The 21,569-nt window shown below is 39.9% G+C and overlaps 1 protein-coding gene across 3 annotated transcripts in view; it reads left to right on the forward strand.

Annotated features, from left to right (window-relative positions):
* The window catches only part of CKAP5 (cytoskeleton associated protein 5), a 54,837-nt gene that overhangs the window by 2,085 nt on the left and 31,183 nt on the right, over window positions 1–21,569 (forward strand). For all 3 annotated transcript variants that reach the window (XM_074824041.1, XM_074824042.1, XM_074824043.1), the window contains exons 2-13: window positions 8,365–8,456; window positions 8,986–9,179; window positions 10,303–10,509; window positions 13,032–13,203; window positions 14,248–14,380; window positions 14,666–14,769; window positions 15,145–15,258; window positions 15,502–15,606; window positions 18,514–18,603; window positions 18,707–18,871; window positions 19,653–19,781; window positions 20,667–20,849. In XM_074824041.1, coding sequence (XP_074680142.1) covers window positions 8,400–8,456; window positions 8,986–9,179; window positions 10,303–10,509; window positions 13,032–13,203; window positions 14,248–14,380; window positions 14,666–14,769; window positions 15,145–15,258; window positions 15,502–15,606; window positions 18,514–18,603; window positions 18,707–18,871; window positions 19,653–19,781; window positions 20,667–20,849 — 1,653 coding nt within the window. In that variant the 5' untranslated portion in view covers window positions 8,365–8,399. The remainder of the gene's footprint in view (window positions 1–8,364; window positions 8,457–8,985; window positions 9,180–10,302; window positions 10,510–13,031; window positions 13,204–14,247; window positions 14,381–14,665; window positions 14,770–15,144; window positions 15,259–15,501; window positions 15,607–18,513; window positions 18,604–18,706; window positions 18,872–19,652; window positions 19,782–20,666; window positions 20,850–21,569) is intronic.

The following is a 21,569-nucleotide window of genomic DNA, read 5'->3' on the forward strand; positions in this document are numbered from 1 at the left end:
CACGCCGGCTCTTGTCCTTTGCCTGATAGGGGCCAGTTATGTAATCTGGGCCTGTGTTTCTGAAAACCTGGTCTGCCACGGTTGAGCTGAGACTCTCGTGCCGATGTCTGTTAAAACAGTAAGGTCTTGTTCCCATTTAATAGTCAGCTCAGAAAACTCAGCTTCCAGTGTAATGTTCAAAGTTGTTTCTCTCTTGTGCATCACTGTGTGTGTTAGGTGATAATTTACAGCTCAGATTTGCCTGGCATGTTGTAAACTCTTTCAATCTTTTTTTCTTCTTTCTTGCTACCCCGATTGTGTCATCTGCAAACTGTAACACCTCTGTTTGCCCCTTTTTATAGATCACTTATGAACATCTTGAACAGTACATACAATTAGAAACTGCTCTGAATGTTTTGTGGAGTAGGCATAACTGTCTCTCAATCTTAAGTATCTAATTTGGAAGATTTTGTTGTGTAGGACCTATGACTTGAAGGACCCTTGAGAGATGTAAATACTTGTAAACCTTCTAATTAAGGCTTTCGAAATTGTGGGTCAGTGATCAGCTGGTTCCCTTTTTTCCCCCCTTCCTATCTTTCCTCTGTTCCATGGTATCAGCAGATTTCCTCTTCTGTTTTTTAAAAGAAAGGTGTAAAGTTGTATTGCTAATTTGTTTGTAAAATATTTAGTGTAAATGGTTTGTGAAGTCTCTGCCTGAGTAGGATGGCATGAAAGCCATTTGCATCTGTAATAGAATGGTTGGTTTCAAGACAAGGTAGACTAAGACTGTGTTAGACTATGTCTAAGACAGTGTTGCTGCTGTTGCTGATGCTTTGTTGTAGACTGTTCAGTGGTTCATCTTACAGGGGTGGAGTTCTCTAGTGTGACACGGGAAAGCCTTGTGTTTAATTTAAACCCTTTAAATTTAAACCCTTGTGTTTAAATGAAACATTGCCTTGCACTGGGCGGTGTTGCAGTGGCTTGAGTAAATAGTCTCTTGACCTGAGCACTCGTGTGTTGTTTGGGGTTGTCTCTATGACAGTGTGGCTGCTGCAAATGTCAAACATTGAAAAGCAGAAGCTGCTGTGTGTGTTCGTGCCTCCGTGTTGCAGGGGGGAGGCTGAGATGGTAGAAAAAGTAACTTGGACGATTATTCAGTGGGGAGCGTGGCTGGTGCTGCAGTGCCTGGAAGAGGCTGCTTTCTTCAGCTAGATAAAAAGATGTCTGAAGAAACACAGCCTCGTATTGTATGGCTTGATGCTCTTCTCGGGGGGAAGCTACTGACCCCCAGTTTCTACCATACGAGCTTCAATGGCTGTTGTCACTGTAGAAGAGGCATCTCAAAATGTCAGGCGCTGGGCTGGAGAGATGGCTGATGAATCAGCTCCCCCGGAGCGTTGCACATCTCACAGCAGAACGTGCCATGTAACGATGGTGCCGGGCCGCTCATCTATCCCTCCTTTGGAAGGTACTTGGCGTTTCTCGTTCGCCTCGGGCCTTGGGCCTCCTGCCGGGCCTCGGAGCTGCCCCCGCCTTCAGCCGGGGGGTGCTGGAGGATGGGGGCCGGGGCTAGTGACCGCAGCTGCCCCTCTCGCAGGGATTGTGCCGAGGGCTGCGGGTGCTCGGGGGTACGGCTCGGGAGAGCGGCAGGCCTGGCGGGGCCCGCCCGGTCCCCCGCCGCCGGGAGGGGCGGGGGCGGGCGGGGGTGAGATGTGTCCGGGGCTGCCGTGGGGGGAGCCCGGCGCGGCCCTGCCCTGCCCGCCTTTGTCTGGCCCCGGCGCGGGCCGGCTCCCCGCCCAGGTGCGTCCGCGGCGCCCCGAGCCCCGCCCGCCGCCGGGGAGGGGCTTGGCCCGGCCCGGCCCGGCCCGCGGCTCCCCCGCTCCCCTCCCGCCGCCGCCACCGAGCTGTCAGGGTGAGTGGCCGGCGAGGCCCCGGCGGAGCGGTGCGCGGTGGCGGGGCCCGGCCCTCGGGCGGCGGCGGCGGCGGGCAGACACAATGCCGGGCGGACGGGCGGGCGGCCTGCTCCGCCGTTGCCCCGGCCGCGGCCTGCTGCCGGAGCCCCGCTGCCAGAGCCCCGCGGCCGCCTCTCCGGGCTGCGGCGGGCCGGGGAGGTGGGGCCCGCGGCGGCGGCGCGGGGGGGAGGAGGGGGAGGAAGGGGACATCTGGGGCTGCGGGCGGGGAGCCGGCGGCGGGCGGAACGGGCAGAAGTGGACGGGTGCTCTTCTGGAAGGTGGCGGCGGGGCCGTGTGCCGGGTGCTTCCCTGGGAGACGGAGGTGGTGGTGGTCAGCCCTGGGGTGTGATGTCTCCGCGGGAGCTTCCCTCCAGCAGCAGCTCAGGCGTCCTTTTAAAGAACATCACATGAGCCTTTCCACGCCTCAGGGATGGGGGAGTTTGCAGCTGACTAGCACGGCCTCACGAACATCTTTCCCTCCCACCGGCCACCCTTAGAATTATGTCAGCGCACGCAAAGTTGCCCGTGGGTTGCCCTTTTCCCTCTTGCCCCTCTCTGCTCTCTAAGACTGGCTTTACTCCAGGCTTACCCATGCACTAAAAAAAAATCTCTTTTTCTCTTTGCTGGAGCAGAAGGTCAGTTTATTTTGTATTGTCTCTCACTTTTAGGTGCATGGAAAAGAACAGCCTCAGTTACTTTCAGAGACCACATATTAAAAGATATTTTTCCAGAGAAATTATCTCCCTTACCAATAACTTGCCATTTGTGCTATCAAGATGTCACTGAGCTGAGTTAGGACAAATGAGTTAGAGCAGGCAAGAGAGAATTTAATGCTCTTTATTCTTGAATGCCATTTCACTGCTGCTGAAGCAGTAGCTTCTCTCAGCTGCAATCTACTCCACAACCTGCAAAGCAATTCCTTTCTAGCATATGTTTCTCCTTTTTCATTATTCTGGGATCCTCCTTTCCTTTCATCAAGAGCTTGTGTATCTTGCAACTTCTAATTCATCTTTTAATTGAAAACACCAGCCTTTAAAATCCTAAGAAACCTTTATTGCGTAAGCAGCAAATAATCTAAGGGTTTTTTTTAACCTCTCATTCTTTTTGTTTGTCATCAAAAGATATGTGGACTGAAGCTGGAAAGCGTGTTTACAGTCTGACTGAAACTTCTCCTGATTCTCTGTTGCTCTTGCATGTATATGTAGTTCAGGATTGCTAGCTGGATGTCAGTTTTCCTTTTGATAATGTGGAATTTACTAAAGCAATTGCATTATTTCACTGACTGATTAGGCTTTAGTTCTTAGATTTGTGTGCTCTTCAAAATACTTAGTGTGTCCAGGTGTGTAAAATTAAAAAAAAAAAAATATGTTATGATTACTTGAATTTTTCAACCTTTTTTCTGGGCTACTTTATGTTGTATCTAATGAGAAGGTTTAGCTGGCAAATACCAAAAACACGCTGGGCGAAACTTCTAAGAAAGTGAAATTTCATCTTTTCAGAGCCAAAGAGCAAATATGACCCAAAACTGTCATTAAACAAATAAATGTTATTTCTGCTAGGAAAACTGTGGGTTGCATTGAAAGAGAACCATCTACTAAGAAGTATAGTTTCATCTGAAATGTAACATAACAGCTATACGCTGTCCAAGTATGTACCCTACTGTATAGGAACATTTCAAACAGATTGTTTCCTTTAAAAAGGCCTGTCTTGCTTTCTCAAAACTTGCTCTTTTGAGTAAAGTTTTTGAGAAGCTTTCAAAATACTGAAATGCTTGATGCTCTTGTGCAACAGTGGTGTTCAATAGGTGGAAGTGAGTAGGGAGAACTGGACAATGAATATTGATAAATGTCTGGTTTTGTTTAGCATAAAATGGCTTCCTAGTTTGTCATTGCACATTTTCTGTAGAAAATGGTCTGGAAGCTGAAACTTCACAATAAAATATAGTGATAGGTGATAAATGTATGCTTCAAAATAAAACACATTTCAGGATGTTTACAATGAACGGATTTTCTTCAGCAGTACCCCATACTATGAAGCTGTATGGTTGATGCTATTAAGCCCTCAAAAATTGTAGCGGAGAAAGCATTTATTTAGAAGATGAGTGGGAGCTGTTCAGAGCAGTGCGTGGTTAATCCAAACTTTCATGTATTGACACTTTCCCATAATCTCTTAATGTGTTGATAAATTTGTTTCTTAAACTTCCTTATATTCAGTGGGGAAATCTCACTTTCACATTTGAAATTCTTACATTTGTGCTGTCTTGTAAGTATTTTCTGCTCTTGCTGCTTTTGCGTGGTTTCCCTTTGAAAGACATCGTATTCTTTCCTTGATGGTCTTCATTTTCTCACTGCTCCATAATGTAAGAACTTGTCCTGCCAAGAGCTGTCACAGAAGATTTGTTATGCATCTCCATTGCAGATGCCTCAGCTGACTTGCTTTTGGAAATGTTGTATTGACCACGCTAATAACAAACCTCTCTCAGAACACTTATTTTTTGGTGGTTCAGTCACTTTGGAGGTCTTGTTTTCTGGATTCTATGAAAATGAATATTGTTACCGAAAGACTTAAATCTGTTTGTTCTGAGTTGTGGTAAAAGAAAGCTACGTAGGTCAAATGCTTCAATCCTGCAAATTCACTAGTAATAACATAATTTTGCTGCGTTATTGTATAACAAGGCTACTTGCTATTTGGATGCTGAGAAGTAATGGCTGGAAGTTTACATGTCTTTGCAAAGAAGCTTCAAAAAAACCCCCAGCTTTTTGTCGAATGTGGGATGTTCTATGAACATACAGAACCCAATGACTTAATTGAAGGGAGAAACAACAGTCTCTTCTTCTGGTAAATGCAAGATGTAGACAGTACAAGATGTTGGCATTAGGACAGACGTGAGCAGTGATGAAACTAGAAAGATGGATGTCTAAGAAGGAGCACTCCCTCTGTGACCATGGAATACTTTCTGATAAACTGTCTGTTCTAAAGGGATTTGTAAGTTACTGAGGGAGGGGGAAAGTATAATTTTATCACTATTTTTAGATGCCAGATTCAGCACAGAAGGCAACTTAACCCATTTTATAATTGAAGTAACCATTGGAGATGTTAATGACTAAAAATAGTAGGGGAACTGACTTGACCAGACGGAAAAAAATGGCTGAGAAGATACACACTGTTTCATGGTTGTCCGTCCTCCCCTCCCTGTGTCTGTCCCATCACATGTGTTCCACCCCCACCCCCAGGTTGAGTATGTGTGATGTTTGGAGGGGAATTCCTAGATCCTTTTCTTCTACATTCTGTCGTGCATTGCTAGAGTGTATGAGCAAGAGGCTGTACTTTGTAGCAACGAATTGTATATGTGTAGGGGTAAAAATCCTTGTAAATCAGTACCAGCCTTGCTATGGACAAGGCCTTTTAATAGAGTTGCTCCAGACTTTAGGGTTTGAACTGATTTTTAAGATTGTAGTAAGGTAGTTGCTGTCCTTCAATAAGGTTTTCCTTGGCAGAACAGATTTCTGGAGAGAAATAAATGTTTCTTTTTATTGTTGAAGTAGGGAGTTCATGCTGCTGAGTTTTCTAAAAGAATGGGATGTAGATAGGAGTTTGTCTTGGTATGTGTGCCAGAACTCTGGTGTTTCTGCTTCTGCTGATTCTGCTGCTGGCAGGTGTGTTAGTGCTTTATTTCTGTTTTCTTTGTAAATAACTATTGTTGTTGTATTTGTTCCTTACACTTTCCTCAACAAAATGATATAGAGAGGTAATGGCTTGAATTACCTCCAAGTTCTGAGCAAGATTCACAACTGCTGAATTTCCTACTAAGTTCACTCTGCTGCTTCTTGTTAAGGGCATGTGTGAGTTTGGGAAGAGGCCACTGTATCTCTTTGCCATGGGGAAGTACCCCATTATTTCTATAGTAGTACCTTACAATGAAGGTATTCCTAATGCAAACACAGCTTAAACTGGCAAAGCTGCATCTTTCCTGATGACGCTTGGCTGCAGAACTAACTTGAAGGACAGAGGAAATCTGCTGCTGTGACTGCATTCACACTAGGGCATTCCTGCATCCTTCACTAGGTGAGCTATTTGAGAAGTTTTTAATGTGAATGCAGTCTCAGTTTTGCTTTTGGAGAGAAATCATCACAATCAGAGTTAGGTAATAGTTTTACCCCCCACCTTCATGTTTGTCAGGAGTCTCTTGCTTTTGCATGTGGGGTGGCTTTTTTTTTTTTGGTTGGGGGCGTGTGTGCTTTTGGCTTTTTTAAATAGGTAAAATGCCCTGAATTTGCATCAGGATGCTGTTGATTTGTATTTAATTTTGAACCCTCTCTTTGATTAGGCTGAAGGAGGGCATAAGAGAACAAATTAGAGGTTTGGGTAGAGAAAAAGAAAGCAGAAGAGTTTAAACAGGTGAAAGCAGAATCTGTTGCAAAAGGCTGGTGGAGCTTCGATGCAAAAAGATGTAGTAACTCACTTGTCCTGTTGATCTCTTGTGATTGTGTGGTCTCAGTATGGCATTTCAAAGCTTGAGTTTTATTTTAGTTTTTTAAGTCAGAGTACCTTTTTATTGTCCATTCCTAACATGGAGGAATGGTGTGACCAGTATTTAACCCAGAACTTTTTTTTTTAGTAAGTTGTACATTTAAAAATATAGTGTACCAGAATTAACAGTTCATTAGAATGGGCTTTAGGTAGCCTCACATCTGTGTACTTAATTTCTTACATAATGAGCAGAGTGATCCCTTCATTCTCAGTGGTTTGTAGTTCTAGGGGTTAATTAAGTCTTCATCTTTGGCTTTCTCAACAATTTTTTTGCTTTTTTTTTTTTTTTGCTTAAAAAGCAGACTTCTCGGTGCAACTGTGCTGATATCAAGAAAAAATATCCACATCACTGTGAAATGAGAAGGACAAACCATAATAATGCCTGGATACACTTATTTATATGCGTAGTCAACGTCTGTCCTGACATTGACTTTTGTTTTATTGCCAGTGGGCAAATTAGTAAGTTTATGCAATTATACTGAGAACAGTATTAATATCCATAGGAATTTATAAATATTTAAGGTAAACTTAGTGTAGTTTGGGGGTTTGGGGGTTTTTTTGTTTGGTTTGAGTTTTTTTTAATTACTGAGGTTGTGATACTTTAAAAAAAAAAGGTATCTTCTAACTAATCCAGGAAGGAGGAAAAAATACTGGTTTTATTGTGGACTGTTGCTAGCTGAATTTTGCTATCAAGTTAGCTGTATGTTAGTGTTGTGTGGCTGACAAGGCTTTGGAGAACTTGCTTATATTAACTTACACCAGTGAAGTCATGCTTCTAGTTCTAGGGGTTAATTTTCTGCAGAGAACCTCTGTGCATTAGGTGAAATACTTTGTAGGTTAAAGTATGCAGCTTTGCTGGCGTAGGCTGAATTTGCATTAAGAATAATCTGCTAGTATTATGTATTTTTACATGCCTGTAGTGATAAATTGTTGTATATGCTGGCCAGTTTTTAGAATTTTAGTTATCTTTGTCTATGCATTCGAACTGGTGTGCTGGAATGTGTTATTCTCTGGTTTGATTTTGTTTGTATAAATAATGTTGGGAGCCCTCACTAATGCTGCTGCTATTTTCATTTTGCTGATCTCCTGTGTCAGGCATATTTTCTCGTTATTCTCTGAGCAGTCAGGTTAGTTCTGCAGTATGTCTGAGATGGGCATTGAGCCTGAGGTCTCATCTCTCATACCCTAATGGTCAGCATCCCTACTTTAATAAAAAGGGAAGGGGGCGGGGGGGGAGAAAACACTCAGGAACTTTGAATGTGTAAGGAATTGAGCCCTAAGTCTGGTAAGAAATTGATCTCTTGTTGACGGTTGCTGACACTGGCTACATTAGAATTAGGGCATAAAGTGGCCAGCTTGCAAAAATGGGTTTTGTTCCTCTTGCAGTACTGTTCATTTCATTTGTGCTGTTTGTAAAGTTGTTAAAATGGCTGTCCTTACACTGGCACCCGATTATTTTTTGACGCTCATTTGTGGCACCTGTTGCTGAAAGCACGTGTCAGTAAGAGTCAGTTTTCTAGTGTTGATGGGTACTCATTTCGTGTTAGTGCTTAATCATAGTACATTTTTCTTCAATTTTAGATTATATTCTGAGGTTATATTCTGCATGAGTTCTGAGTTTACTCAAACTTTCACAGATTGAGACTTCTAGTGCCTGAAATATTACAAATCGCACTGTTTTCTAATCCTTAATTGCTTCTGGAAGCTTTCCAGGGCTAACAAAATAGTGGTCTAGTCTTAGTAGTGCGTATCTAAATATATGCAGCTTGGGCTGCACATTAACAATAAGATTTGCTACAGAATTGTCTTTATTGTTTTGTTTTTTTTTTTTTTTAAGTAGAAGTATGTTGCGGGTAGCATGGGACGTGTTTTTATGTGTTCTAAGTTGTCCCTATCCCCACAGGAATTGCTGTAATTATAGGGAGAACCTGAATTACAATGGGGGACGACAGTGAGTGGATGAAACTGCCCATTGACCAGAAATGTGAACACAAGGTAGGAAATCTTGTCTTTGGGTTTGGCTTGCTGTGTATCTCTGCTGTGGTGATTCTGTTACTCCTCTCTTGAAGATCACCATAGTTAGGTGATCTTGACAGCCACACAGCATGTGTGTAACAGATCTGAAACTGCATCAGTTCTATCTAAACTAGCGGCTGAATAATATTTATTAGGCAGAATTTAATAGCATGATAATCTGTATGGTGTAAGCTTGCACGCTGAAAGATCAGTGAACTCATTCATGTGGAGAAGTTTCTCAACTGTAGCTGAAACTATTGTTGGGCTCCCACCTACTGATCGGTGGTTGTTAAAGCTTATGAAGACTGGCATCTCTATCCAGATCATTCTTGGCAGGAGAAGAACGAATATTTTGTCCTGTTGCACATTATTTGTATAGTCATTGAAGAGAAATCTTGCAGATTCCAGTTTACTGAGCACGCTTTCAACTATGATTGAAGAACTTTGCAAGATTGGTGAGTTAAGATTGTACTGGCACAACATTTAAATATCTGATTTCTGCTTCCAGCTGTGGAAAGCCAGGTTAAATGGTTATGAAGAAGCCCTTAAGCTCTTCCAGAAGATAGATGATGAAAAGAGTCCTGAGTGGTCCAAGTATCTTGGATTGATAAAGAAATTTGTGACAGACTCCAATGCAGTGGCTCAGTTGAAAGGACTGGAAGCAGCACTCGCTTATGTTGAAAATGCCCATGTAGCTGGCAAGTAAGTACCCTTTTCTTGCTATCAGTAGGGTATTATGACAGTTTAATGTGCCTCTCTGAGAAAGGCTGCAGATAGATTGTACAGTGGCCACTAACAATTCTGATCTTCACTCTTGAGAGCAGAACTTGCCTTCTAATCTAGAGAATTTGCTGAATGGTAGACTCTCCTTGTAGATGGCCTCCATGTGCATATTAACTTGTCAGAAATGGCTTACAGTGTTCAAAGAAACTATTAAAGGCAGTAGTAAAGATTTATGACAAGTAGAGAAAGTGAATCATTCATGTGGTGATATAGGTGCTGTGAACTAGAATCCCTGTTCTTGTCTAGCTAAGCCTATACGTACAGGGAGCCTTTTTTTCCAGGGAGATAATTGTGTAATTAATCCATGAAATGAAATGGAGTTATGTTTATGTGGTGTTGCATCCAACTTAACCAGTATGAATCTTCATACCTGCAAATTTCATCACAGGATGGTTTTTAGTATTTCACTGTTGTCTAGCCCATGAAATTCCCTGTTCTTCTGAGGGTGAAATAAACACCAAATGGGCCAGATCAGTGCTTTGGTCCACTGACTTTGTGACCTGATGAAATGAATAAAAGACTTATTTAAAAACCAAATTAACACACCCAAAGCTTTGTCTAAAAACTAACGACCTTCCAAACCCTTGATTTAAAAGTGTGGTGTAAATTATTTAGCTGACTGGAAACTTTGAAATAGATGTGAATTTCTGTGCTGGGATTATGTGCTAATGCTGTGTTAGCTAACTGTAATGTATGCAGTTCTGGGAAATGGTATTTATTTGTGGACCTTAACTAATGTATATTAATGAATGCACTTTTGAGAAAATGTCTACTATTCACTGTCCGGTGTAGTCCAGTATTACGAATGTGTTAACTAGCACTCAGTCTGCAGGAGTTCTTTTGATTAAACTGGAGGTTGAAGTCATCTCTTACAAAAGGTTATTACCTTCAAAGTTAACTTAGAAAGTAGTCTGTATCGTATGAGGACTTGCTGAGTTTTAATCCATGTTTTGGGTGTTGTGTGTGTTTTTATCTGTGGATAATGGTGTAGAACACCTAATTCACTTAAATGTTCCAAAAGTAACACTCTCTTATCTTTCAGGACAACAGGAGAAGTAGCGTCTGGAGTTGTAAATAAAGTATTCAATCAGCCAAAAGCCAGAGCAAAAGAGCTGGGTCTAGATATATGTCTAATGTATATAGAAATTGAGAAAGGGGAGGCAGTACAAGAAGAGTTACTAAAGGGTCTGGACAACAAAAACCCGAAAATCATAGTAGCATGTATAGAGACACTGAGGAAAGCACTGAGGTAAGCTTTTAGTTTTTAGTTCGGGGTGGGGGAGATGGTGGTGGTTGGTTTTTGTTTTGGTTTTTTTTTTAACTTTTTCTCTCACTCCAGCAGTATGTAGAGTTGAATTTGTTGCTTGAGTCTTTAGCAGGCTCTTGTTGAATAGGATGTATCTTTACTGAACTGATACTTTCTGACAACAACAGTTGAGAGCATCATGGGATTTGTTAGGTGTGGGGGATGTCTTTGTTGTACAAGCCTCATCTGGATCACTTTAGTTCAAGGCAACTGTTTACCCAACTTCCATTTTCACAATGGACCTCTGAAAGAAGGGCAGGATTAGTGTGTCTTGTTCCAGGCTGTGGAGCTTCTTTTCTGAATAGCTGCAATAAACTCCCTGATGGGAAAACTAAAATGTCATCTTTTTTAAAAACCTTTTTTTAAAAAAACCCACTGTTTTCCTTACTTATGTGAACATCTTTAATTGGGTATGCGGTGTGTGTTTTTGGAAGAAAGGAAAAAAAGAAAAAAGGTCACTGCACAATAAGTTTCCATTGTCCATATAATAATTTCTTTATTAAAAAGAAAAGCTGATAATGCTCCCTAAAAGTCAAATCCAATTTAATTAAGATGCGGTAGTTGGTTTCAAGATTAGATTTGGAACATCTTTTTTTTGTTGCACTCCAAGTATGTTTGTTGCCTTTGAGTTGAGTGAAAAATACTGTGATTTTGTCATTCATACACCTCGTTTATATATAAATAATTGTCCATTAGATTTACTTTTTTTTAAAAAAGAAAACATAATTTTGGTATTAATAGAACACATTTCTCTGAGTAAAGTAGTTCATGTGAAAACTGTATTATATAGATGGAGGTGTCTTATGCTAGGTATTTTTTAGAGAACTTGCTGAGGCATACATATAGATGGGCCTTGTTAAACTAATTGTTTTTGACTTTTATTACAGAAGCCCAAGCACTGGGCTTAGCACATTACCTGTGCTTTCTACTAAGTGGAACTACTGTCCCACATTTAAGAATATATTTTAGCTATTTTAAATTGCCTTATCTAGTCAAATGTCCTTTTAACAGTACAGTGTAATTATAAACCTGCATAACCTTCCTCAGTATCTTTCAACTAACCATGCCTATAAGATGTGCCACATCTGCCTATTTTTTTCATATGCAGTATTTTATTATCTTTGAGATGGCAAGATCAGAAGTCTCTCATGGAGCCTTGTTGACTTAACCTTCATCTTCTGATGCTGAGCTGTGTTGCTGTGTAAAATTGTCTTGTGCTTTGACAGGGTTTGTGCATTGATAACAAAATTTGTCTTGGGTTCTAACTAGGTGGGTAGCTTGAGTACATAACGCCTTTAGCTTCTGGTGTTTTTTAACCTTGTGCTAAGGTTTCTGTTCTTTCTTCTGTTGTTATATGAATTAGAATTAAATAATATTCTATGAATTAGATAAAAAAATAAGAGAATTTGCATAGGCGCTTCTCCTAATATGGGCTTTTTTTGAGTCGTGGTAGAAAAATCTTGGGCAACTTACTTGTTCATATTCTGCATTTAAATTGTGTTTTGAAGACTGGAGCTTCTTTTGTAGGTTTTAACACTTAATATTTCTCAAAGTGGGATTGGCAATAAAATGTTCAGCACTAAAATTTTTAGAAAGTAAGACGTGTAGGTTTTAGTTCTTGAGCAGCCACTTTTACTATCTTTTTCTTGTGGTACTTGTTTGGAGGGAAGCAGAAGAAAGTGTGATTGGTGGAAAGGTCAATTCAGAATTGTCAAGGAAAAATGCTTCTGAATCAAAAAAAATTATAGCTTCTGAGGTGATTTAGGTGTGATGCTTTAAGAACTGTAGCAGTTAACTATGAAAAGAAAGTTCTTGTCTTCTCATTCAACAGCAATTGAAAAAGGAAGTTTAGTGTATTAAGTTCAACAACATGTAGAATCTGCTGACAGGGAAGGGTGATTGGCTGGGGAAACTTGTTTTATGTGTCCTTTCAGCAGCACAAATTTCAACACGTGTGTTTTCTGTGAAGATGACCCGGGCTCGCTATAATTATCTGATCCAACAAGTGGAAAAGTGACTAATGCTTTTACTGCAGTTTGTCTCCAAGGATAGACAAAGGAGATTCTATTCTGATTTAAAAAAAAAAAAAAAAAAGTAGGTCATACAAATTTTGGTCTAAGGACACTTTTCTTTTTCTCTTTTTTTAAATTTCTTTCCCCCTGGCAAGGGAACAGATTTAAGCAGCAGATTGGATTAAGTGCTTTGAAGTAATTTCAGAGGCCTGATTTTGTAAATCCAAGCTGGGTGTGGAGGGCAAATATTCTTTAAATTTTACAGTAGCTTAGTGGCTTCATAAAATAATAGCTATAATAATGATTTGAGTAAATGCCAGAATCCCTAAATGTGAACTGGAAGCATTTCACAGATTGTTTAAAAAAAAAAAAAAAACAACCCACAGTTATTATTTGTGGATCACTCTGGTTCCTACCTGGACACTGATGCTATTCCATGTGTTTAACTTTCAGTGAATTTGGTTCAAAAATAATCTCACTGAAGCCAATCATTAAAATATTGCCAAAACTTTTTGAGTCTCGGGAAAAGGCTGTTCGAGATGAAGCCAAACTCCTTGCTGTTGAGATCTACCGTTGGATAAGGGATGCTCTGAGACCTCCATTGCAGAATATAAATTCTGTTCAGGTAGGCAGAAGGTAGTTCTGTATCCAGACTTTTGAGAAGGCACTTCCATGCTCGCCCTCCCTGATCCTGTGGTGTTGAGCATTCTTAAAGTCAAAGCTGGAATTTTTGAGTAACAGCAACATTATTTTTTAGCTTCCTGTAACTTTACCCAAAACCTTAGTCCCTCTTTGTTATTTGTGAACAAATTGTGACAATGTTTTGTTGCTCTGAATATATGTGAAGCGGCGGGGGGGAGGAAGCATCATACTGAAACTGAGGAGGGGATTTGAGAAGTAGAATGGCATTTCCTGAAGACCTAACACAAGGGCAAATGGTTACCCTTATAAAAGACCCCTGCACGGAAAGTTTTCTAGTTGACCATTTTCCTATTCAGTTTTCTTTTTTTTTTTTTGTGAAGTTTTTCCTCTACACAGCCCTTCAGACTTGTTCTGGTGGTACTCAGGATGTGACTGTTCCACTTCAGGAAGTGGCATTACATTATGGTAGATAACTATGCTATTGGAGATGGAACATTCTGGTCTTTTAAAACTTTATAAATTATTTATGCATCCTTCCCTCCAACCCACTTGAGTTAACTGTGTTCAGATGGAAAGCAGTAACTTGTAGGAAAAAGTCATGGTTTTAAAAAAAACCCAAACTGTCTCATCAAATGTAGCTCAACGTGTTTGTTTTCTCTTAGTTATAGTGTGTAATAATAGCATGGCTGTAACAAAAAGATCTTCCTTCATGCTCAGCCATTTTTATTTTAAAGCTTCTACAGAGGGGACACACCATTCCAACTGTTCTACAGTTTGTTCTTATGTAAATGCTTTGCTTTGATATTGTTGTTGGTGATACTCTGTTCTGTGGGTATACTTGGTCAAAAGTTTCTGAACAGTGAATGTGAAGGGGTAGTCACTTCTTTGGTGGCAGAAAAAAGAACTTGAAAGGTATTGCTATCATGGCTTTGAAATGGGAAAACTCCATTGCTTTCCATGAAGCATCACTTGTGTTGGGGTATGTGCAGAATGTCTCTGATACGATGATTCTTTTCCCTTTTGGCAGCTAAAAGAACTGGAAGAAGAGTGGATCAAAGTGTCATCAGCTGCTCCTAAGCAGAGCAGGTTCCTGCGTTCCCAACAGGAGCTGAAAGCAAAATTTGAGCAGCAGCAGGCAGTTGGAGGAGATGCAGATGGAGGTAAATTATTTAATCTCTGAGTTCCATTGGAAAGTATGTCACTGATATATTATTTGTGAAAGAATGCATTAAACTGTAAAGGTGCTTTTACTCAAACTGGTGCAAAACATGAGATGCAGTACACAACAAGAAAACATGGCTGGAGCAAAAACTTTACATGAAACTTTATATATCTGTCCTTTGGAATAGCAAAATCACAGCTTCTTAAGCAATGAGCCTTAGGTGGTGCTGTAGTCAAAATTTCATTTGTAACTCTGCTTATATTTTTCTTTCTTCTGGTTGCAGGAGGTGATGATGAGGAAGAGGCGGTACCGCAAGTAGATGCATATGAGTTGCTTGAAGCTGTAGAAATTCTTTCCAAGCTTCCCAAAGACTTCTACGAGAAAATAGTAAGCATAAATTTAAATACTACCAGTTAATTCTATGATATGTGAGGCTAATGAGTCTTAAGACTTACTGGCCTTCTGCAATATATGCTTTACTGCTATATGGATAATAACAGATTAGTGTAAGTAAAATATGGACTATGATAAGTAAGTCTCAAAAGTTGACTTACCAGCAAGAAAGCTGTAATTTTAAGGAGGTGAGATATATCCTGGGAAAGGACTGTACTTCATATTTCATTGCAGCTATTGATGTTGAACTGTACGGAGACTTTGGCTTTCTCAGGATAGAATTAAGTTTTAAAATCTATGGTTTGTGGCAAGTATGCTTCTCTAGAACTGTTTGCATTTATAAATTAATGCAAATGATTTGCTCTGCAGGAAGCAAAAAAGTGGCAAGAAAGGAAAGAAGCTCTAGAAGCTGTTGAATTGCTAGTGAAAAATCCCAAATTGGAATCCGGAGACTATGCAGACTTGGTGAAAGTTCTCAAAAAGGTAATAAAACCCAGAGTGCACATATGGTTTCATGTTTTTTGTAATTCACTTGTATTACACTTTAAAAGTTACAGCTGAGATAATACTCCTGAGCAGAAAATGAATACCTGGAACAGTTGTGGAAGTAAACCAATCTGTGGCCCACTGACTACTCTTAAGAAATTCTTTCAAGTCTCTGAAACTTGGATTTCTGGTCTTTAACTTTTTTGGGGGGGTTTTTTGTTTGATTGTTTTTCTCTTCAGGTTGTTGGAAAGGATACAAATGTTATGTTAGTTGCTTTGGCTGCCAAATGCCTTGCTGGACTAGCTGCTGGCCTCCGAAAGAAATTTGGACAGTATGCAGGGCATGTAAGTAAGAGTATGTACTTTTTTTTCTGTTTTTATTGATGCTGGACACCTTACTTTTGTTTTGGCTTTTTTTCCTGTCAAACCTTGGTATTTATCAAAGGTATTCTTTATATAATCATGAATGCTTACCTACCCCTTAATGGAGCAAGCAGTGAAATATCTGCCAGGATATCTTGCAGCTTAAGGTTAAATGGACTTTTGTTTATTCACATTCCACAACATGAAGCTTACTATTGCAATAAATCTTCTGTACCATGACAACTCTGAATTACTCTACCATGAAATGAGCTTTATTTACATTACCTCATCCTGGAGATACACCCACAGAAATGCATTTGTAGGCCACAGTGGGAAAAATAACTTCTGAACCCTAATTCTACTTAGCTGCTCCATGATGTATGTTTTAGGTTGGTTGGGCTTTTTTTGAATGTTGGGGGCGGGGGGGTGGTGGTGCTAGGTTTTCTGTTTGTCTGGGTTTTGTGGGGTTTTTTGTCTGCTTTGAATAGCTGAACTATGAAGATTTTTGGTACCAAAATGATCTCGTGATCTAGTTTAATACTCTTCTCTGTTCTCCTTTGCTACTCTTCTTATCAACAGTTAATATCTGAGAATATGGGGAAGCTTAACCAGTGTCTTGAAAGAAAGGGAGCTTTTAATTAGTTGCAGTTATCTCACTTGGTTCTCAAGCCTCTGTTGCTGTGTTCTTTAACCTGCTTAATCAAATTTTTCTTGTAATGAGCAAGAGTGATGGGGGTACAGCTTAGAGACAGAAAGAATGATGTGTTTGGCTGCCAGTAGTGTTACATTTTGTGATGAATTGGCAAGTTACTGAATCTCACTGCTTCAGAAACATTCAAGTCTCCTGAACTCTGAACAACAGTTTGGACAAAGTCTCTTCTATTCTGAAAGCTGTCTGTAGTTGCAAGAAGCATTCTTACACTTGATTTATGTTTTAAAGGTTAACCCTCATAGCTACAGAGTTAATATTGAAAAAGCCGAGTTTCTGAAATAAGGGTATAGCTCCATGGTTGCCAAGCAAATGGTGTTGAGAAGATGACTTTTTCAGTACTGTAATGGCAGCTGTGAATTGCATAATCTCAGTGCTCATTTTACCAGTTTACTTGATTTGTTTGCTGGATTTGTTTACTAGTGAGGAAGATGTAGACTTCTCCTGAGAGCAGGCATTCAAAATGTTATAAAACAGAACTGTTGCTAGACTTGTGGAGTTGTTGTTATAAACTCTATTAGTTAAATATAGGACTGTAATGTTACAATCTGCAGTCTATATTAAAACAAGAGTGATAAAATCAAGTATAAAAACATACTACTCACTGTAATTGAGTGCATGTGGCCTGACTTCAATGCTCGTGACTGCCTTTGGAGCCCTGGACTGACTTTTCTCCCCTCTCTCCCTCGCTCTCTCACATAAGATATGGCTTCTACTTTTAACAAAGTAACACACGACAGAACAAGAGGGTAATGGCCTCAGGTTGTGCCAGGAAAGGTTTAGACTAGCTATTAGGAAGCATTTCTTTCCAGAACAGGTTGTTGGGTGTTGGAATGGGCTGCCCAGGGCAGTGGTGGAGTCCCCATCCCTGGAGGTGTTTTAAGAGTCGGGTTGACCCAGCGCTGAGGGATCTGATGGAGTTGGGAACTGTCAGTGTGAGGTTAATGGTTGGACTAGATGATCTTCAAGGTCTTTTCCAACCTTGATGATTCTGTGATTCCATGCCAAAAAAATATTCATTCTAGGTGTCAGCATTTTCTAAAACAGAGGCCTAATGGTTTTAAGTATCTCTTTCATATGACTTTGTTCTCTGTAGGGTTTAGGGGTGTATAGCACCTGCAGTAGCATGTATGAGGGTCTTTATGTATTTATTCTATATTAATTGAAGTTTTTTTAGTGCTAAAGTCTTTGTGAACAGGGAATTTGCAAGTTGCGGCCCAGCAAATGTTACCAGCTGAGCCTAGGTCACTGTGTGTCACAAGGGGTTGAGATCTCATAGTCAGCTTCTGAGTAGAAAGTATTATCTGTGGAAAATCTATTTTGTATTATGCAAGAGCTTTTAACTTCTGTAAGGCATCAGACTGCTTCCAAACTATGAACTACGTTATGTTTATGAAAATCTTGAAAATAGACTGCTTTCCACAGTTAAAAGCTCTGCATGTTTCTGGTTCACTGACAGAAGTTCTTACTATTACAAAAACCATACTTAAATGTGCTGGTATCACTGGCACATGAGAATGTCTGCTGGTTGGGGGAGCTTGCTTATTTATTTATTTTATTTTTCAGCAGTAACTGACTGAGCAGCTGGATTGGGTATAAACTGCTGTGAAATTCCAGTATGGCATAGTTTAGTGTCAGGCGTGCTTTTTCAAGGTGATAGATCCAAAAAATAGTGCTCCAGGAAGGATTCAGGTTGTTTTAGAACCATGGTCTTGTCAGCTGTGGGTCAAATGAGGGCTTCTTAATGAGCCATACTGAGTGCTGTCAGGAAGCTGGCGAGGAGGGAATGAGTTATATACCTTCTTGGATTCTTATAGTATAGGAGCATACCACTCTGCTGTGATGTTGTTGAATTTCCATTCTATTGCTCTGTGATCCAGACCAGTAGAGCCAGAGTATTCACCTGTAATTATGTGAACTTGTATATTTGCCTTTTGTTTAGCTTTGCTGTGAAATTGCTCAAAAATCTATATTTGTTAATAGAGTGACTGGAATGAATTTAATTTGGAGATCAGCTAGAATAAACTAGTTCATACTGCTCTTGTGTACCCCTGGAGGGGGCAGCAGTGATGTTTGCATTATTTGCTTCTCTGCAAAATACCAGGGAGCAGACTTGTCAGGCTCTCCGGTTATATTAGTGAAGAGTAGATTGACTTTTTCATCTGTTTCCTTTTCCGTAGGTTGTTCCAACAATCCTGGAGAAATTTAAAGAGAAGAAGCCTCAGGTAGTGCAGGCACTGCAGGAGGCCATTGATGCAATCTTTCTTACAGTAAGCAAGAGTGACAGTTTTCCCATTATCTGAGAATTGGTCTCTAATTTTGATTTGCTTTTCTCTTTACTGAAACTAATGACTTCTTTATCCAACACTGTAGACCACATTGCAGAACATAAGTGAAGATGTGTTGGCAGTGATGGACAACAAAAACCCAACAATTAAGCAACAAACATCTCTTTTCATTGCAAGAAGCTTCCGTCACTGCACGCCTTCTACTCTGCCAAAAAGCCTCTTAAAACCTTTCTGTGCTGCACTTCTCAAGGTAAAGCAGGATGAGTTGGTATTTCCCTGGCATTGACTCAAGCACTGTTGTTGTGAAGCATTGAATTCTTTTGGGAGAAAGACCCTTCTGGTAGTGCAAGGACTAAAGATTCTTGTGTGCTGTGTAGCCATCAGAGTCAGTTTTGACTGACGGCAAACTTGAAGGTGACTGTCAGTCATGGGAACAGTTTAGTCTTCTTTTTCTTAGCTTCTCTGAAGCTGAAGGTTTAAGATAGTGATTTGCAACTATTAAACTTCTGGGCACTGTGCCACTTGCTTCTTTCAGACATCTCTAAGCAAGCTTTTGCTGGAATGCTACATGTTATCTACCATGAATAAAGGAACCATCTAGTGAATTGCAGTTACACTAGAGTATCAGTGTAAATGATAATGATGGATGCTTTTTTCTCATTGCAAAATAGCCCTTTCCTTGTTATGGGAAACATTTCTGGCTTCAAAAATGGGGATTTGAACAGGGTTGGAGGACTCCTTGTGAACTTTCATGGTGTTGCGGTATCTGTTAAAGCATGAGTGTTTACCCTCTTCTTGCTGTGTGAAAGATCCAAATATTGAAAACTGGATGTATCTGAGAAACATAGACTTGATCAGCACATAAGAAAACAGAAGTGAAAACCAACCTTTTTCTTACTGCAGTGGAATGTTAAGGATTATTCTGTAGTAGCTATAGATATAAGGGGATGGGATTTATACAGAAGATGGGTTTAAGAATCTGTTCAGATATGAGCTGCAAGTCATATGATACAAGTTGTCTTTCTCTGCAGCATATCAATGATTCTGCTCCTGAAGTAAGAGATGCTGGATTTGAAGCATTAGGCACTGCCTTGAAAGTGGCTGGAGAAAAAGCTGTGAATCCTTTTCTAGCAGATGTAGACAAACTAAAGCTTGATCGGGTGAGTTTGCTATAAATGTAGAAAATGCTCCATTTATCCATTTAAGATGCATTTTAGGCTAGAGAAGACTAAAGTGGATGCCTAAGCTAATGACTTTCAGCATAGTTTTTTGAAATTTTTTTTTCACTTAAAAGTCACCGATGTTGCAGGGAATCTGAAAATCTTTTTATTGCTAGATCGTCAAGCATTTTTAATTTGACTTCCAGTACCTAAAATTCATTAGTAGGTTAACATTGCACCTTTTCATTCTTATGTAAAATATCTGTTTGGCTTTAAGGCTGTATTAACTATAAGGTGGCCTGTGAGGTTTGATTTCCTCTTTTTTTTTTTTTTTTTTTTTGGTTGGTTGGGTGGTTGTGGGGTTTTGAACACTTTCTGAAATAAAGTTTAGGATTTTAGGTCACAACCACATGGTCTAATTCACTATTACTAGACAGGATTTGGTATTAAAGACTTACTAAAGACTTAAAAGTTATTAAAGACTTATTAAAGACTTAAAAGTTTTCATGCTTTTGCATAAGCTGACAGGTTTGATTTTTATAATTTAAGGTGCTTAGAATTGGTCTTTAGAGCATCTCTTAAGTACTGGGGTGGGGATGTCAATGTTTTCTATGTGTATAAATGCACTTTATTTTGAACTAGGAAAATTATTTTAGCAATACAGTGATGGCTGATGCCACTGACTGGTTAACATTACTATGGTAAGGAACACAGGATAACAAAATTTTGTGAAGTAAACAACTGAAACTCTTCATGTTCTTGCCAGAGTAGTCAAGTTTGAGCCACTGCTGTTGAAGGGACACTGTACATCCAATTGTGGTAGCTAAATAGATTTTTTTTTTTTTTCCCCCTCTTCCCTTTTTTCTTTTCTTTACTACTTGTCAGATTAAAGAGTGTGCTGAGAAGGTAGAACTGGTTTATGGTAAAAAGACAGGAGGAGCTGCTGAGAAAAAAGAAGGCAAGCCTATTACTGGAAAGACCCCTGTTCTTTCAGGGACTGGTGGAGATAAAGAAACAAAAGATGCAGCAACCAAACCAGGACCGCTGAAAAAAGCACCTGCTGTGAAGGTAAGATAGATTGCCAAGAGATTGTCTGACAACCACAGTTGTCTGTGATTGCATTGAACAGTTACTTATTGAAGATCAAAGGTGGCCTGTTGAACATCTTCCACTGAGGAATTGCTGTCCTTCTGTAGGAGTAGGTGAGTCCAACAACAAAAAGAATGTGGGACTTTCCAAGAATGTACTTAATGAAGTCTCAGTTTTTGGTGATACAAACTGTCTTGTCATTTATGTCTTAATACCAGCTTTTGATGTTGAAATAGTGATAGGCCACTGGAGACATTCACAGGAACCTCAGATGTTGTAACAGTAATGTGCTCTGTGGTGATATAGTAATATTTGGCTGAACTCAGTGTCTCTTCCTGGACCTATCAAGGTTACTACTTAAGTGTTGAGTATTCTCTTTAGTGTTGTTTTTAGCTTGTTACCATAAATAATTTGAACCATTAGCCTGTATTACTTCAAAATGATTATTTGGATTTTAAAAATTGACCCAAGTAGCATAGATGGTCTTTTTAATACCCTATTTACTTCTCTAGGTGGGAAACCTGGAACTGAGTAGTAAAATGGCTCATATTTTTTAAAATCTATTGATACTCTGGTAGCTTGGAAAAGAGACACCAGTAGCACATTTAGTATCTAATTAGTATCCATAGAATATATAGATTAATTCATTATTTCCTGAACCTTCACAAATACATACATTCTTTACCTTTCCATCTCTCA

This window comes from Strix aluco, chromosome 4, assembly GCF_031877795.1.
Source record: "Strix aluco isolate bStrAlu1 chromosome 4, bStrAlu1.hap1, whole genome shotgun sequence".
NCBI classification, from domain to species: domain Eukaryota; kingdom Metazoa; phylum Chordata; class Aves; order Strigiformes; family Strigidae; genus Strix; species Strix aluco.